We start from the raw sequence: 18,457 nt of genomic DNA on the forward strand, positions 1-18,457 counted from the left end.
GTTAGTTCTCCCCTCCGTGGGTAGGGGGTGGTTGTCCCGGGGCCCAGCGATGAGGTGTAGGATGAGGGATGGCAGGGCTGGTGCAGGGCTTGGTCAGGTGCAGGGACGCGGGGGCAGCGCTGTGCCTCACGGCACGGTGGTACTCACTCAGCCTGAGACGATGACACAGTTCTCGGTAAAACACACGGCTGGAAAGACGGTTCCCACGGACGGCTGCTGTTGCTTTTCCCCGGTAGTTAACGGTGACTGTCACTTTTCCTGCACCTAAGTTCACTGTTGGTAGCGATGGATTCCCACCGGTAACCCGCTCCCCGACTTGGATATGGGCCGGAGGAGCCCCTCTTTGCCCGCAGGCGCTGGCCCTGAGAAACTGGTGCCTTGGCGGTGGCGGTGTCTCTCGCATAGGGTTGGACTGTTGCCTTCAATCGGGACTTAGTTGTTTGGAGACCCAGGAGGTCCCCTTGACTGACGGATTTGGCAAATTCACGGCGACTCCTAGCCTTGCCGGGGTCCGAAAGGCCCCTGCCAATGGTGCTGGCTTCTCCTTGTGTACCGGTCCGGTACCGCCGGGTCACCACCCGTCCGCGGTCCTTACGGCAACTCCGATCAGCCTCCACTGCAGACGGTCACCGCCGTCTGCTAACCTTGCTGTCTCAGTCCGGGGCACACACCCGGGCCAACTTCAGGCTTTCCAAACTGTCACTTCAACTCCTCTCACTTGCTCCTCTACAACTTCCCTCTCTCACTCAACTCTCCCTACCTTCTCACCAACTGCCTGGTTTTCCCGCCTCCAGGACTGTGAACTCCTCGGTGGGCGGAGCCAACCACCTGGCCCACCCCCTGGTGTGGATATCAGCCCCTGGAGGAAGGCAACAAGGATTTCTGGTGTAGCTTTGGTTTACCTATCCGGGGTGTAGAGTGTGGTGGTGTCATTACCTGTGACCCCTGGCTTGCCCAGGGCGTCACATATATGCCCCCAGCCACTCTTGTGATGTATATGCCCCCCACCCCTCCTGTGATGTATAAGTCACAAGAGACGCTGAGGACATGCACATCACAAGAGGGGCTGGGGCGCAAGGTACCACACAAGAGGGGCTGGGGCGCAAGGCACCACACAAGAGGTGCTGGGGCGCAAGCACCACACAAGAGGGGCTGGGACGCAGACACCACTGGGGGGGCATAGATATCACTTGCACCGCCATTAACCCCAGGCTTGATCATGGCAGCGTCTATGTGACAGCTGCCATGATCAACCCGTAAGTAAAGTGAAAAAACACAGACACCGAAAAATCCTTTATTTTAAATAAAACCAACAAGCCTCGTTCACCATTTTATTAACCCCCCCAAACAAAGCTCCGGCGTAATCCACACAGCTCCGGCTCCTGCGTCCTGCACTGCTGACATCCAGCCGCGACTGTCACAGACACAGGCTGAATGCAGCAGACAGCAGAGGTAATTACCGGTCATTTCCCACGGCCGGTAATGTGAACTCACTGCCGACCGTGGGAAATGCAGCGATCTGTCATCTATCTATCACTCTATCTATCTGTCTGTCTATCTATCTATCCCTCTATCTATTCTTCTGTCTATCTACTATCAGAATTAAATGTATTTTTTTTTTTTTTTTCTTCAATGTGCTTTATTGCATTGAATGAAATAAAGCACATCCCAACCCGCACGCGGCAAAACCGCGGCAATACCGCGAATAATACCGCGGTAAAACCGCGGCAAACCGCATGCGGTTTTCGGGTGCGGTTTCCCGCGGTTTTTTACCGCGGGTGCGGTAATCTTTGAGAGCATGCGGAATTCTCTCAAGGAAATTTCATTTCCCAGTGCGCACAGAGCCTAAGTTTGGATTTGAGCAAGTGAAATGCATGCTCAATTGGGTTAAGATCTGGTGATTGACTTGGCCATTGCAGAATGTTCCACTTTTTTGCACTCATGAACTCCTGGGTAGCTTTGGCTGTATGCTTCGGGTCATTGTCCATCTGTACTATGAAGCGCCGTCCGATCAACTTTGCGGCATTTGGCTGAATCTGGGCTGAAAGTATATCCCGGTACACTTCAGAATTCATCCGGCTACTCTTGTCTGCTGTTATGTCATCAATAAACACAAGTGACCCAGTGCCATTGAAAGCCATGCATGCCCATGCCATCACGTTGCCTCCACCATGTTTTACAGAGGATGTGGTGTGCCTTGGATCATGTGCCGTTCCCTTTCTTCTCCAAACTTTTTTCTTCCCATCATTCTGGTACAGGTTGATCTTTGTCTCATCTGTCCATAGAATACTTTTCCAGAACTGAGCTGGCTTCATGAGGTGTTTTTCAGCAAATGTAACTCTGGCCTGTCTATTTTTGGAATTGATGAATGGTTTGCATCTAGATGTGAACCCTTTGTATTTACTTTCATGGAGTCTTCTCTTTACTGTTGACTTAGAGACAGATACACCTACTTCACTGAGAGTGTTCTGGACTTCAGTTGATGTTGTGAACGGGTTCTTCTTCACCAAAGAAAGTATGCGGCGATCATCCACCACTGTTGTCATCCGTGGACGCCCAGGCCTTTTTGAGTTCCCAAGCTCACCAGTCAATTCCTTTTTTCTCAGAATGTACCCGACTGTTGATTTTGCTACTCCAAGCATGTCTGCTATCTCTCTGATGGATTTTTTCTTTTTTTTCAGCCTCAGGATGTTCTGCTTCACCTCAATTGAGAGTTCCTTAGACCGCATGTTGTCTGGTCACAGCAACAGCTTCCAAATGCAAAACCACACACCTGTAATCAACCCCAGACCTTTTAACTACTTCATTGATTACAGGTTAACGAGGGAGACGCCTTCAGAGTTAATTGCAGCCCTTAGAGTCCCTTGTCCAATTACTTTTGGTCCCTTGAAAAAGAGGAGGCTATGCATTACAGAGCTATGATTCCTAAACCCTTTCTCCGATTTGGATGTGAAAACTCTCATATTGCAGCTGGGAGTGTGCACTTTCAGCCCATATTATATATATAATTGTATTTCTGAACATGTTTTTGTAAACAGCTAAAATAACAAAACTTGTGTCACTGTCCAAATATTTCTGGACCTAACTGTATACCATCATGGGAGCCAGGCTCGGGGACATTATATATACCAGGATAGGGCCCAGGCTGGGGGACATTATATATACCAGGATAGGGCCCAGACTGGAGGACATTATATATACCATCATGAGAGCCAGGCTGGGGGACAGTATATATACCAGCATGAGAGCCAGGCTGGGGGACATTATATATACCAGCATGAGAGCCAGGCTGGGGGACATTATATATACCAGCATGGGAGCCAGGCTGGGGGACATTATATATACCAGGATAAGGCCCAGACTGAGGGACATTATATATACCAGGATAGGGCCAAGGCTAGGGAACATTATATATACCAGGATAGGGCCAAGACTAGGGAACATTATATATACCTGGATAGGGCCAAGGCTGGGAAACATTATATATACCAGGATAGGGCCCAGGCTGGGGGACATTATATATACCAGCATGGGAGCCAGGCTGGGGGACATTATATATACCAGCATAGGAGCCAGACTGGGGGACATTATATATAACATCATGGGAGCCAGACTGGGGGACATTATATATACCAGCATGGGAGCCAGACTGGGGGACATTATATATACCAGCTTGGGAGCCAGACTGGGGGACATTATATATACCAGCATGGGAGCCAGACTGGGGGACATTATATATACCAGCATGGGAGCCAGACTGGGGGACATTATATATACCAGCTTGGGAGCCAGGCTGGGAAACATTATATATACCAGGATAGGGCCAAGGCTAGGGAACATTATATATACCAGCATGGGAGCCAGTATATTTATAATATCATCCAGCCTGGCTCCCATGCAGGCATATATAATGTATATATAATGTCCCCCAGTCTGGCTCCCATGCTGGTATATATAATATCCTCCAGTCTGGCTCCCATGCTGGTATATATAATGTCCTTCAGTCTGGCTCCCATGCTGGTATATATAATGTCACCCAGCCTGGCTCCCATGCTGGTATATATAATGTCCTTCAGTCTGGCTCCCATGCTGGTATATATAATGTCCTTCAGTCTGGCTCCCATGCTGGTATATATAATGTCCCCCAGTCTGGCTCCCATGCTGGTATATATAATGTCCTTCAGTCTGGCTCCCATGCTGGTATATATAATGTCCCCCAGTCTGGCTCCCATGCTGGTATATATAATGTCCCCCAGTCTGGCTCCCATGCTGGTATATATAATGTCCCCCAGTCTGGCTCTCATGCTGGTATATATAATGTCCCCCAGTCTGGCACCCATGCTGGTATATATAATGTCGCCCAGTCTGGCTCTCATGCTGGTATATATAATGTCCCCCAGTCTGGCTCCCATGCTGGTATATATAATGTCGCCCAGTCTGGCTCCCATGCTGGTATATATAATGTCACCCAGCCTGGCTCCCATGCTGGTATATATAATGTCCTTCAGTCTGGCTCCCATGCTGGTATATATAATGTCACCCAGCCTGGCTCCCATGCTGGTATATATAATGTCACCCAGCCTGGCTCCCATGCTGGTATATATAATATCATCCAGCCTGGCTCCCATGCTGGTATATATAATGTCACCCAGCCTGGCTCCCATGCTGGTATATATAATGTCACCCAGCCTGGCTCCCATGCTGGTATATATACAGTGGAACCTTGGATTAAGAGTAACTTGGTCTGAGAGCGTTTTGCAAGACAAGCAAAGCTTTTTACAAATTTGTAACTTGGTTTAAGAGCAATGATTTGCAAGAAGAGCAAATACTCCCCGTGTACATTTCCGGTTCTGTCCTTTCACCGCGCTCTGACCCGCTCTGGAGTATAGTAGAGTATATACTATATAGCATGTCTATCAATTTGCATTTGTGGATATAGTGTTGTCCTCTCTTTCTGCTACCAAGTACAGCACATTGCTTATACTGTACCTCTCGCTAAAGTGCAGTTTAATTTGCTTTATGTTTTTTACTGTAAAGTATTTTGTATCAATGTACTATAATAATTTTATATGAATACAGAACATTATCTTGTATCATCTTATTACTGTAATAGGTTTGTATAAATGCAGTAAATATGTTTAGGTTGTGGAACGAATTGTCTGTTTTTCAATTATTTCCTATGGGAAAATTTGCTTTGATATAAGAGTAACTTGGTTTAAGAGCACACTGCCGGAACCAATTATGCTCATAATCCAAGGTTTACTGTAATGTCCCCAAGCCTGGGCCCTACCCTAGTGTGTGTGTGTGCGTGAGTATGTGTATATATATATATATATATATATATATATATATATATATATATATATATATATATATATATATATATATAATATAATATATACATACATACACATACATACATACATACATACATACATACATACACACACACACACACACATATATGTAGTCTGTTGCATTAAAGAAAAACAAAGAAAACATCATACTCACCTGCTCCAGGGTCTTGATGGCTCCAGCGCCGGTGGTTCACAGCACTGTCATCGCTTGCACAAGACCTCAGAGTCCCGGCGCTTTGTGATGCGCGGTCCTCAGCAGAGGTGGAGGGAGATCTGGTCTCCAAGCACTAGCGAAGAGGTTCACTATATCGGCACGCTGCACACACCGATATAGTTAACAGTAGAGCAGCTCTGGGTGGGCCACCTCTGAGCACGGGGCCCGAGGAGGTCGCATCCTCTGCCCCCCGGTAGCTACGCTACTGATTGAACCTAAAGAAACAGCGCAGCTCCTCTCTCACTGAAAGGAGCCAGCTGTTTCTCTACAGAGCGGGCGCAGGGCCCCCAAAACCTGCTGGGCCCGGCCCGGTCGCGGTGGTGACCTCTGCGACCGCGGTCGTTACACTACTGGTGTGGTGTATAAATGCTAATTTGACACACAAAATAATGCAATATTAGGTGTGGGTAAAGAAGAAGTGTACAGATGCAAATGATGAGTGTCATACAGGAGCAAGCAGAGTGAAATGCAGCAGCTCCCTGCCTAGCGCATTGTCACTGTGACTCCTCTCCTCACACACTGCATTCTCTATACTATATTTCTCTGAGGTTCTCTCTCCTTCCAACATTCCACACAAGCTAGTAGCATCATTTCCTGCTTGGACTTTTATAGTGGCTATGAGTCGTCAATGACTTTTAGTCCCTAATGATTGGCTTTACTATTGCGTGGGGTAACTTACAGGCACAATGAGGACAACTGCCGGACTGTGTCCAGGGTCTCACAATCCTTCTTGTCTGTCTCATTCTATCTGTATCACAGCAGCAGCCACTTTAGGAAAATCGTCCAAATCAATTTGAGTATTGGTATTCGGAAACGTTAAGCTCAACCAGTGCAGAATCAAGTTTCTGATCACTATTTGTCGCTGTGTAAATGTATCACATATTTATGCACAAGGCCTTATCTCCAAATACATTGGTGAAATACTAAATTTTCTGCAAGAGCCCCAATAATATAGAATTGTATTAGTCCAAATACAAAATATGATTACCATCCACTCACATGTTTTTCATCCATGAGGGCAATTGAATTGAACTTAAACCAAGGTAAACATTTTTTTTATTGGGAGAAATTAAATTTAGAGGGTTTTTTACATTTTTATTTAAAGCACGTGAACATTTTTTTTTATTTCAAGTCCAACAACATGAACTGATTCATTGATTCATTGATTGCATAGATTATATACTACAGTACCTATGTAGTGCATTGTATTACCTCACCTGGTCACTGTAAGGGTATGTGCACGCTGAGTTTTTAACCCCTTAACGACCCATGACGTACTGGGTACGTCATGGATCATGTGCCGTTAATCCCCGCCCCCTGCCGTGGGCAGGCGGTGGCGATCCGCACACATATCAGCTGTTTTCAACAGCTGACATGTGTGCCTGCTAGCCGCGGGTGGAATCGCTTCCACCCGCGGCCATTAACCCCTTACATTTCGCTGCCAAAATCTGGCAGCGATATGTATATGGGCGCCGCCATGACAGTTATTTACCCCGTCCCCACCGGAAGTCGCGTGACATGATCACGTGACTTTCGGTGGTTGCCATCGTAGCACAGGGTCTTCTGATGACGCCTGCCGCTACGAAGTTTCACTTTCGTTTTCACCCGGCTCGGAGCAGGGTCAAACAGGAAGTGACTGAATCTGCTGTTTACAGCTGTATAGCTGTGATCAGCAGATAGATAAGAGCGATCAGATTGCTGATCGCTATAGCCCCCTAGGGGAACTAGTAAAATAAACAAAAAAGTAAAAAAAAAGTTTTAAAAAATAAAAAAAAAAAAAAACAAACCTAAAAGTTCAAATCATTCCCCTTTCACCCCATTGAAAATTAAAGGGTTAAAAAAAATAAAAAATATACACATATTTGATATCGCCGCGTTCAGAAATGCCCGATCTATCAAAATATAAAATCAATTAATCTGTTCAGTAAATGGCGTAGCGGCAAAAAATTCCAAATGCCAAAATTACGTTTTTTGGTCGCCGCAAATTTTGCGCAAAATGCAATAACAGGCGATCAAAACGTAGCATCTGCGCAAAAATGGTACCGTTAAAAACATCAGGTCGACAGGTCGAGACTCAAAAAAATAAGCCGTCACTGAGTCTCAGATCCCGAAAAATGAGAACGCTACGGGTTTTGGAAAATGGCGCAAAACGTGCGCCACTTTTTTTGGACAAGCTTGTGAATTTTTTTTTAACCCCATAGATACAAGTAAACCTATACATGTTTGGTGTCTACAAACTCGCACCGACCTCAGGCATCACATAGATATATCAGTTTTACCATATAGTGAACACAGTGAATAAAATATCCCAAAAACTATTGTACAATCCCTTTTTTTGCAATTTTTCCGCACTTGGAATTTTTTTGCCGTTTTCCAGTACACTATATGGTAAAACTTATGGTTTCATTTAAAAGTACAACTCCTCCCGCAAAAAACAAGCCCTTATATGGCAAGATTGATGGAAAAATAAAAAAGTTACAGCTCTCGGAAGAAGGGAAGCAAAAAACAAAAAACGCAAAAACGGAAAGTGCCCGGGGGCTGAAAGGGTTAAAAAGGTTTTTTTAGAGTATGTCTGCTCCAAAAAAACACCTGAAACATCACTAAAAGTACCTTAAAATACACATTTATTTCTACTCTAAAACCACTTTACTTTTCATATCATCATTCTTTTGAAGATTTTTTCTTCTACTTCAGGTTTTGAAAAACAAGTGGTGGAAAATATTTGCATTTAAGTGCCACCTGATGGAAAACGTACCAAACTACTACTTTCCAATTAAAAAAGGCTGCCCCCAAAAAACATTTCAAATACGCTTGAAAAACTGTTGAAAACCTTTTCAGGAAATGAAGATCCCTGCAAGAAGTCCCCAAAGAAGGAATACCACTAGAAAACGCATTGGTTTTGACTGAAAAAAAAAAAAATACCATGTACACATACCCTTACACTATCGGGAAAGGCTTCTCCTCGGTGTGTGTTCTCTGATGCTTAACAAAACCTGATCTGTGTGAAAAACATTTCCCACATACTGAACATGAATATGGCTTCTCCCCTGTGTGAGTTCTCTGATGTCTAACAAGACCTGACCTCTCTGGAAAACATTTCTCACATTCGGAACATGAAAATGGCTTTTCCCCTGTGTGGGTTCTTTGATGATTAACAAGACCTAATCTGTGACCAAAACATTTCCCACATTCAAAACATGTATATGGTTTCTCCCCTGTGTGACTTCGACAATGCACCATAAGCAATGATTTCTTGCCAAAACATTTCCCACATTCCAAACATGAATACGGCTTTTCTCCTGTGTGAGTTTTTCGATGTTCCTTAAGAATTGATTTCTTTCCAAAATACTTACCACATTCTGAACATGGAAATGGCTTCTCTCCTGTGTGAGATCTTTGATGTTCCTCAAGAACTGATTTCATTGTAAAACATTTGCCACATTCCGAACATGAAAATGGCTTTTCCCCCGTGTGACTTCTTAGATGTCCCAAAAGATTTGATTTCTGGCTAAAATATTTTCCACATTCTGAACATGAAAATGGCTTCTCCCCTGTGTGAGTTCGCTCATGTACAAGAAGAGATGATTTAAAGCGAAAACCTCTGCCACATTCCGAACAGGAAAATAGCATCTCCCCTGTGTGAGATCTTTGATGTTCCTCAAGAACTGATTTCATTGTAAAACATTTGCCACAATCCGAACATGAAAATGGCTTTTCCCCCGTGTGACTTCTTAGATGTCCCAAAAGATTTGATTTCTGGCTAAAATATTTTCCACATTCTGAACATGAAAATGGCTTCTCCCCTGTGTGAGTTCGCTCATGTACAACAAGAGCTGATTTAAAGCGAAAACATCTGCCACATTCCGAACAGGAAAATAGCATCTCCCCTGTGTGACATCTTTGATGTATTTGAAGACCTGATTTATAACGGAAACAGCTGCCACATTCTGAACATGAAAATTGTTTTTCATCTTTGTGAATTCCTTCTTGCCCAGAATGATCAGAGTTCTTGTTCAATTGTTCCGCAGATGGACATGATTTATCCTGCCTATGTCCAGTTGTTTGTTTGCCAATCATTGACTCATTCGATGACAGTATCTTATGATTAGCAGTACCAGTGGATAGATCTGTGCTGTTAAGTACTATATACATATTAGGAGTTATGGAATCAGTTTGTGCGCTATTATCTTCTACTTTGAGATGTGGAGAACAGAGATGATGTCCATCAGCACCTCTCATACTCATATCATCAACTGGAAGAAGAAATATTGGTTAGTGATCCATTCTAAAATACAATTCATACTGTACATATAAATCTCCCCACAAAGTCCCCCAAAGTGCTATATCACCCTACATCTCCTCCCTATAATGCTGTCGCCGGTGTCCCCACAATTTTCAACCTTCTCTTACCGGCAGGGACGCCGGATCACTTACCCTTCCAGCTGCTCAGCGGTGGTGTCTGCTTCCGTACCTCCTGCCTGCTCCCAGGCCTATGCGTGCCACACAAGTCTCCCGGGAGTGCGTTTAGGGCGCAAGTCTCCCTGCTCTTAAAAGGTCCAGCATGCCCTAACCTGGAAAGGCTGAGAGGCACTAGATATTAAAAGGCATCCTCCCCTTACGGGAGGTGCCTGAGCAACTTTTGGTCTTTTGGTATGGACACACTGCTAGTTGTCAGCTCTCGTTCCAGTTCCCTGTTACCTGTATCTGCGAACCCTTCCCTGTGTTCTAGTACCTGCTGTATCCACTGCACCAGCCTGAACCAGCCGTCCAAGTCTGCACCAGTTGTAATGTCTACATCTGAGCCTATCCCTGTATCCTCAACCCTTGGGGTCAGCTGCCACAGTGACGAGATAGCCTCCGGAGAAGCACCTAGGGTCTTTTTTCCAGCAGAAGCCTATGCACACCCATCAGCACAACACTCATCTATACCTACACCCCTACACTTTCTCTCTTTCAAGAATCTAAGACCAACATATTCCATAAACTTATTCTTAAAGGTTTTACTTATTGTATTGTAAATGCATCAATAAGAACTCAACCTTCCCAATAAATAAATGGAATAAATATAAATCCAGAAAACATCTCCGTTACCTTCCAGGGAACGATGAGGTTATGGTGAATGCAGCATATTTGCAGGATTTATTTTTGCTACGTATTTTACTGCAGCAAAGAAGCTACATTTTGTAGTACCAGCAAAAGCAATGACATTTCAGTAATTTCATGCACACCCTCGTTTTTATTTTTTCCTGACTAAATTTGAGCACTGCAGCAGCAGGTTTGAAATCTGCAGTGTGTCAATTCTTTCAGCAGTTTTACCTCGTCATTTTTGACCCATGGAAAGCAATGAAATGCTACAAAAAAGAAAGCAAACAGGTTTTGCTACAGTTTTGATGAATAAAACTTTAATAAAACATGTACTGTAGATAAATCACACATATAATCTGCACCCCTTGAAAAGAAAAAAAAAAAACTTAAAAAAAAGCAAAACCTGTATTTTGAATGCAACATTTTTACCACCAAGAGTGCAGGTTTTGGCTGCCGAGAAATAAATTCTGCATCTGAACACAGCCTAACAATAATCCAGGAGTAAAGAAGGATTCACAGTGGGGGCGTGGCCAGCGGGCAGCATGAGCGGTCGCACTTGAGAGCAGCTCTGCTATCCAACGCTGATTTACTATATTAATCCTGCCGAAATTGGTGCCTAAATACACCTCCGGATCACCTGTGGTGCGGTGATTATCCTGATCGGTAACATGAGTAGAGGTCCTAGCGCTGCGGCGGCCGAGAAGCTGAAGAAATTTGCCCGGGACTCCCAGCAAGATGGCGCCGGCAAACAGGCAGAGCGGGAAGCCAGCGAGGCGGAGGAGGAGGAGGACATGGAGGCCGGATCTAAGGGATCGCAGGAGATGACCTTGCAGCAAGTCACTACGCAATTACTTGCAGCGATCCAGGATTCGAAAGTGTCGCTGACAGGCAAAATCGAGGAGGTTAAGTTCGATGTGGGTCTCCTCAGGCTGGATTTGCAAAACCTAAGAGAGCGGGTAAAGGAGACGGAGCAGAGGATCTCCACGCTAGAGGACGACGCAAGAGCGACGCCGGGCAGACTATCCTCCTTGGAAAGTGCGGCAAACAACTGGGCACAGAGGGCTGATGACCTAGAGAATCGTCTGCGTCGCAATAATTTAAGAATCCTAGGGATGCCGGAGAGAACAGAAGGGAGCGACCCATGTAAGTTTATGGAAACATGGCTCTCCGAAACCTTCCCTGATACGACGTTGTCTGCGGCTTTCGCCATAGAAAGAGCCCATCGGGTGCCGGCCAGACCTCTCTTGGCCCGACTATTGAGCAGCAGGGATAGAGATGCGATCCTAAGTGCGGCGAGACGCAAGGGCCCGATCTCACATAATAACGCCTCCATATTGATCTTCCCTGACTTCTCTGCGTCTCTCCAGAAAACAAGGGCATCCTTCATCCAAGTGAAAAGACGCCTTTGAGAACACCAGATTGCCTACTCCATGATCTTCCCAGCTCGTCTTAGAGTGGTTCATCAAGAGCGTTCCCTTTTCTTCACCTCTCCTGCGGAAGCGGATGATTGGATCAACTCGCTGAAAGGAAACGCTGATGTGCTGCTGATTCGGGCGACACCTTGGTGATCGTTGTTGTGTCTACATCGCGGTTTCGACCCACCTCCCCTTTTCTCTTCCGGAGTGAGGACGAAAATGCGATTCCAGTTTCTGGGGCGTTGTGTTTGAAATCACAGTTGCGATCGATTTTTGATCTTCCACTGTTGGAATCCTGCGTCCCTCGTTATTGAAGGCGCAAAATAATTTTTCCTTCTTTTCTCCTGTTTTGTAAGTGGAGAGGGGTTCGGGATCGCTGTTGCGCCCGCTCCCCGATCTCCTGGCTTCAGATTGCTGATAAGCTGGTGATTATGTGAAGATGCGCTGTTGCGATTGCGACCCTCCGGAACGCTTGTGGGCCCCCAGATGCGACCAATATGGGTCCTCCACTGAGCCAGTTGTCTAACCTCCCCCCCGCGTCTGGATAACTGGAGGCGGGCCGGGGCTGCGTTCTCGAATATGACATGGCCTGCGATCATTGCTGAGTTCAGTTTGAGTCCCAGAGTCCCGCCACTTCGGTCGCAGTTGCGTCGCTTGTGGGGCCCGGACTGTGAGGACACTGAGGTGAGGTCCGACGGGACTTGGGCCGGATCGTTGCTGCGTCACCAAAAGCACCTTCAAGCGGACTCATGTTATCCTGTATTTCTCAGTCCGGTATGGGACTCCATTTTGGGATCGCACTATTCTGCAACACATCTAGGTTCACAATGTTGGTTTCTATTGTAGAGCTTTATGAAGTTTCTTAGGCTACCACGTATTATAGTATCTCATAACCTAAGGCTACTTGCAACTATCCCTTTGGTTCCTTCCACACTCTCATTCTTCCCCTTCCTCTCCTGCTCAACCCCCTTATCCCTGCCCCCCCCTTACTCCCCCCCTTTCTCCTCCCCTCACACCAACCCTCCCCCCCCCCTCCTGTCCTCTCAATCTCTCTCCCCCACAGTCCTTTCCCCTTGTTTTCAACCCCCAATTCCCCCCTCCCTCAACCCCCCCCCCGCTTCCCCCCTGCTCCCTCCCCCTCCATACCTCTCCTTCTTCATACTTTTCCCCCCTCCTCCCCCCTCCATACCTCTCCCTTCTCCACCACCCCTCCTCCCCCCTCCATACCTCTCCCTTCTCCGCCCCCCCTCCTCCCCCCTCCATACCTCTCCCATCTCCACCCCCCCTCCTCCCCCCTCCATACCTCTCCCTTCTCCACCCCCCTCCTCCCCCCTTTTTTTTTTCCCTCTCTCCCTCTCTCCCCCCTCTTCCTCCTATCTCCATACCCCCCTATTCTTTCCTTTATTTATGCATGTTATAGGTTATGTAGCAAGGTAATTGACAAAATTTAAGCTGTTGGACTGCAGGAGCCGCTCAAGTCCTTGTTTGAGGACACCCCCGTACCAAGTACATTATCTAGCCACGTTGGTTCACCCTAGTCGTTGCTAGGGAAAATCTCTCCTGGTCGCACTACTGGACCAGTTCTTGTCGGCTGCATAAGTGCAGCCGATTGTTCGCATTCAAGGGTACGTTCACCCAAGTTCTACTGGAGGTTAAGTTCTTGACATACTTCATTTAGTCTAGCAGGTGATATCTTTCAATGGCTTTAAACTTAATGACATGGAATGTTCGGGGACTGGGCACATCCAGGAAAAGGGCGGCAGTATTTGCACATATCAAAAGATCCAAAGCTCAGATCGTATGTTTACAAGAGACCCATTTATTGTTAGAGACCACTAGAGTGCTCCAGAAGCCTTGGCTTCAATGGTCGGCCCACTCTGTTCATTCCTCATATTCTAGGGGAGTATCAGGGCAAATCCACAAAACATTGCGCTGGGACCCGGGTAGGATTATAAAGGACAATGATGGGAGATATGTATTTATCCAAGCTCACATTGATGGGGTAATGATAGTGATCCTGGCCATATACATCCCCCCCCTGCGATGGGAATTTCGATACTGTATGAGGCGGCTAAGTTTGCCTCGCAATTCCCACAAGCTTTGGTGCTCTGCATGGGGGACTTTAACTTGATCAATAACCCAGGACTGGATAGATTCAGCGCCCGACAGACCTCTATCTCTCCTACGATACAAACTAGATTGAGTGCATTCTTACAGGAGGTGGGATGGCGTGACATGTGGCGGTTCTATAATTCAGTATTCAGAGAGTACACATGTTATACTCCGGGGAAATATTCTTTATTTAGGATTGACTACATCTGTGGGAATGAGAGAGTCTGTGCTCATATACAATCGGTATGCCACTTGCCCAGATCAGTATCAGACCACTCCCCGGTATTTGTCGGCATTAAGTGGGAGGGTTTGTAAATCACACAGATTGTCACGGAAAATTAACCCTTGGTGGCTTTCACTTTTCGGAACCAATGCTAGGATTCCTGACCAAATTATGGCATATACTGAGACGAATTCCATAGAGGAAAATCACTCGGCCTATTGGGACGCACTTAAAGCGTATTTGAGGGGATGCGGTCACTCCTCCATCTCATATATTAAGAAACATGCGGCCAGAGAGGAGGAGGAATTGTCCACTCAAAATAGAACACTAGAACATAGATTTACTTCGGACCCGTCTGAGGAAAATAGAACTCAATGGTTACAAGCTGGGAGGAAATATCTTTTATATTTACAGGACAAGGCCAAGAGACATGTCTTCTTCACGAACCAGAGGTATTTCGAGCAAGGGAACCAATCTAGTAGCCTACTACCGTTCTTGGTGCACCAGTCCAATAGCTCACCTGCGGTCCTTAAGATTAGAGCCCCTAGTGGCGAACCAGTTACTTCCATCAATGACATTCTGGAAGTGTTCTTGGAATTTTATAGGAACCTATATGAGTCCAGACTGACCATGTCGAGGGAGGAGATTGCTGATTACCTGCAAGATCTGGAGTTTCCTAGGTTGACTTCGGCCCAGAGATCGGCCTTGGATGAGCCCATTAGTATGAAGGAGATGGTGGAAGCGATGGGGGGGCACTTAATAAAGGTAGGGCGTCTGGTCCTGACGGACTCCCGATTGAAATATTTAGCAAATATCAGGGGGGCTTGCTCCAGCCCTCCTGGAAACTGTTGAGGCTTCGTTCCGAACGGGACGGTTGCCTGACTCTTTCTATGAGGCAACCATCGTTCTGCTACTAAAACCAGACAAGGACCCATTGGATTGTGGCTCGTACAGACCGATCTCTTTGTTGAACTCTGACTATAAAATTCTTACCAAAATATTGGCAACTAGACTTAACAAAGTGATCTCCTCCATAATACATGAAACCAGTCGGGATTCATTCCGGGTAGGAGTACCTCGGATAACCTGAGGAGGGCGCAGGTGATCTTACAGATGGGTACAAAGTTAGAGGAGGATTGGGCTCTGGTCTCATTGGATGCGGCCAAGGCGTTTGACTCTATAGAATGGCCATACCTGCTGGAGGTGCTGCGGGCATTTGGTTTCGGCAATGATTGCATCAGATGAATTGAGATTATATATAAAGCACCGTCTGCTAACATAAGCACGATAAAAGGTAATATTGCTGAAAAAACATAATAGATGTGTGGAGAGGCACATATTAGCAAGATTTACGAGAAAAGAAAAATCAGTTTTGGTAACTGGATAACTTCTTTAAGGTATCATGTAACCTTCACTCCAATCATGTTTGTGTTTGTAGATGTTGTATCACACTGCACTAGTGTCCGGCAGAATGATGGAAAATATTGCTCAAAATTAATACAGTGTTTTTCCAAAAATAAGACCTCCCACAAAAATAAGCCCTAGCAGGGATTTTCAGCATTTTCGGAGCAAGGCTTAAATAGAAGCCCTCCCCCGAAAATAAGCCCTAGTCGCAGATCAATAATGAAGTGTCTGTGCAGCTAAAAAAGATACAGATACTGCAGGACACACAGCGGGCACCCTGCAATCATACTCTCCAGACGCCGAGCAGAAGACCTGCAGTGATCGCACCCCCGCACACATCAGATCTCTCACTCACACACACACACACACACACAATCAGATCTCACACACACACCAGATCGCACACACATCGGATCGCATACATACACACCACATCCAGCGACACCGATCTCTTCTCCCTGGAAGAATCCTTAGAGGCAGTGCGGTGGAGCGCAAGGACCTGCAGAACAGAAACTGCTGGTGGACACGTGACTTCCTCCCATCATTCCCTGCGACCGGTTGCGCTGGATGTGATGTGCGCACGTGCGATAGGTGTGTGTGTGTGTGTGTGTGTGTGTGTGTGTGTGTGTGTGTGTGCCAGCAGCAGCACGGGAGGGCGGCGTGCAGCACCAACCGGAAATCACAGGAAGACCTGGGAGCCACGTCCGGGTCTGGTGAGTATGAGTCTCCTGGGCAGGGGGGCTGCTTTTTTTGGGGGGTAAACTTACCCCCCAACCTTGTTTCTCCAAGAATAAGACCTCCTCCAAAAATAAGCCCTAGTGCTTTTTTGGGGGGCAGAAAAAAATATAAGACAGTGTCTTATTTTTGGAAAAACACAGTAGTAATAATAACTATGAGGAAAGACATGTTTCCTGAATTTCCATGAATAATATATACATATAAGACATTTACGGTAAATAGTTTTATGAGGCAAATCCAGCCTGAGGAGACCCACATCGAACTTAACCTCCTCGATTTTGCCTGTCAGCGACACTTTCAGTTGTCTGCTGTACCTTGGCTGGTTATGAAAAATAGAGGGGATCCCATGCTTATTTATTACATTTTTAGATTTAAAAAAATTAAGTGGGGTCCCCTCCATTTTTACTAAAAACCAGCCATGGTACAGCAGACAACTGGTGGATGATATTATTAGGGTGGAAAGGGCCATTGTAATTTGTCCCTTTCCAGCCTAACAATAGTAGCTCACAGAGGCACATCTATTAGATGCGCCAATTGTGGTGCTGGACCTGGCTCTTTACGTTGCTTTGGTGCAATGGCAAACGGTAATATTTGTGGGGTTGATGCCAGCTCCAGCATACACCCTTACTACTAATCCAGTAGTTGAAAGGAGAATAACAAAGTTTATTTGAACAAAAAACCTCTGACTCAGCCCTCATTCACCAATTTATTTGATTTTTATAAATAAAAAAAAAAGTTACGCCGTAATCCATGGTGAGGTCCCACGACGTTCCCCAAAAGCAAACCTGGAAAGACATGAAAATAGAAAATCATTCAATAAATAAAGACAAGAGACACCCTCTATTCCAATTTATTTCTCTATCAAAGCCCTAATCCTGGTCTGCCGAAATCCAATTGGGAGCGGCCACGTCGATCCCATACTGCTGTCACGTTCAATGGAGAACCGATCGTTCCTCATTGTTTGTGAGAGCGCGCACACACACACATTGCTGTGTATGCTTCCATTCGGTGCCCTGAATCTCATAAGGTGAGCTCAGGTCACCGCAGGGACGCCCTCAACAGTATGTTTGCGGGTGCGGCAGTGATATCACGGGTTAATCAGCGTTCACAATGAACTCAGATGACATCCTGATGATACCTCTGTGACGTCTGCGCTACTGTGGGTTCGTCGGCGTTCCCAATGAACTTTGATGAACCCGTGAAGTCACTGTCGCTACACCCGCGGTATCGTGGGTGTCGTCAGGATATCATCAGAGTTCCTTGGATACTCACCTGTCCGCAGCAATGCTGTCCCCAGCACTGATGTCTCTGGTGCTTCCAGGTCCTCCGTGCAGTGCATATTCATTGAGTATAATGAGCGGGGATCGGAAGCAAGTGACAGCAGGCCTGGAGACAAGTGAGTATAAAAATTAATTTTATTTCAGAGACACGTGTGACACCCGTGCTGCCGGAGAAAAAACAGATATGTCTGCATGCAGGGAAACGTGGGGCCACACGGTCCATGTAAAAACACGCATGTGTGAGGAACACCATAGAATAACATGAGTACGTGTGGCATCCGTGTTAAAAATGGATGTCACACATACCTGAGACATGCATAATAATTCCCTGTTTTCCCAATCAGTGCAGGTCCCAGTGATTGGACACTGGTCAGCAGGTTATCACCTGGCCCATGGATAGGTGATAGCTTGCTTTCACTAAACAATCCCTTTAAGTCCCGTAAACAATCCCTACAATCATTTGGCTGACAGCTCTCTCATGACTATCACATACAGAAGTACTGGGCCAAATGTTCTTGTGTTCTCTATCAGAGAGCAGATGTCGCCTCCGCTGGTGGTGGATTTTCTTCCAAGAGAACAAAAGGATCAACAAGTGGAATTCCAACACTCCAGTTCCTTCTCTTTGACAT

At 46.0% G+C, this 18,457-nt stretch overlaps 1 protein-coding gene across 1 annotated transcript in view; it reads right to left on the reverse strand.

The window, feature by feature from the left end:
* Positions 1-6,639: 6,639 nt before the first annotated feature.
* LOC142295895 (uncharacterized) overlaps positions 6,640-18,457 on the reverse strand; it is a 30,593-nt gene continuing 18,775 nt past the window's right edge. Inside the window, exon 2 of the mRNA XM_075339013.1 lies at positions 6,640-9,824. Coding sequence (XP_075195128.1) covers positions 8,509-9,816 — 1,308 coding nt within the window. The 5' untranslated portion in view covers positions 9,817-9,824 and the 3' untranslated portion in view covers positions 6,640-8,508. The remainder of the gene's footprint in view (positions 9,825-18,457) is intronic.

The sequence above is a fragment of the Anomaloglossus baeobatrachus genome, chromosome 3, assembly GCF_048569485.1.
Source record: "Anomaloglossus baeobatrachus isolate aAnoBae1 chromosome 3, aAnoBae1.hap1, whole genome shotgun sequence".
Taxonomy (NCBI): Eukaryota; Metazoa; Chordata; class Amphibia; order Anura; family Aromobatidae; genus Anomaloglossus; species Anomaloglossus baeobatrachus.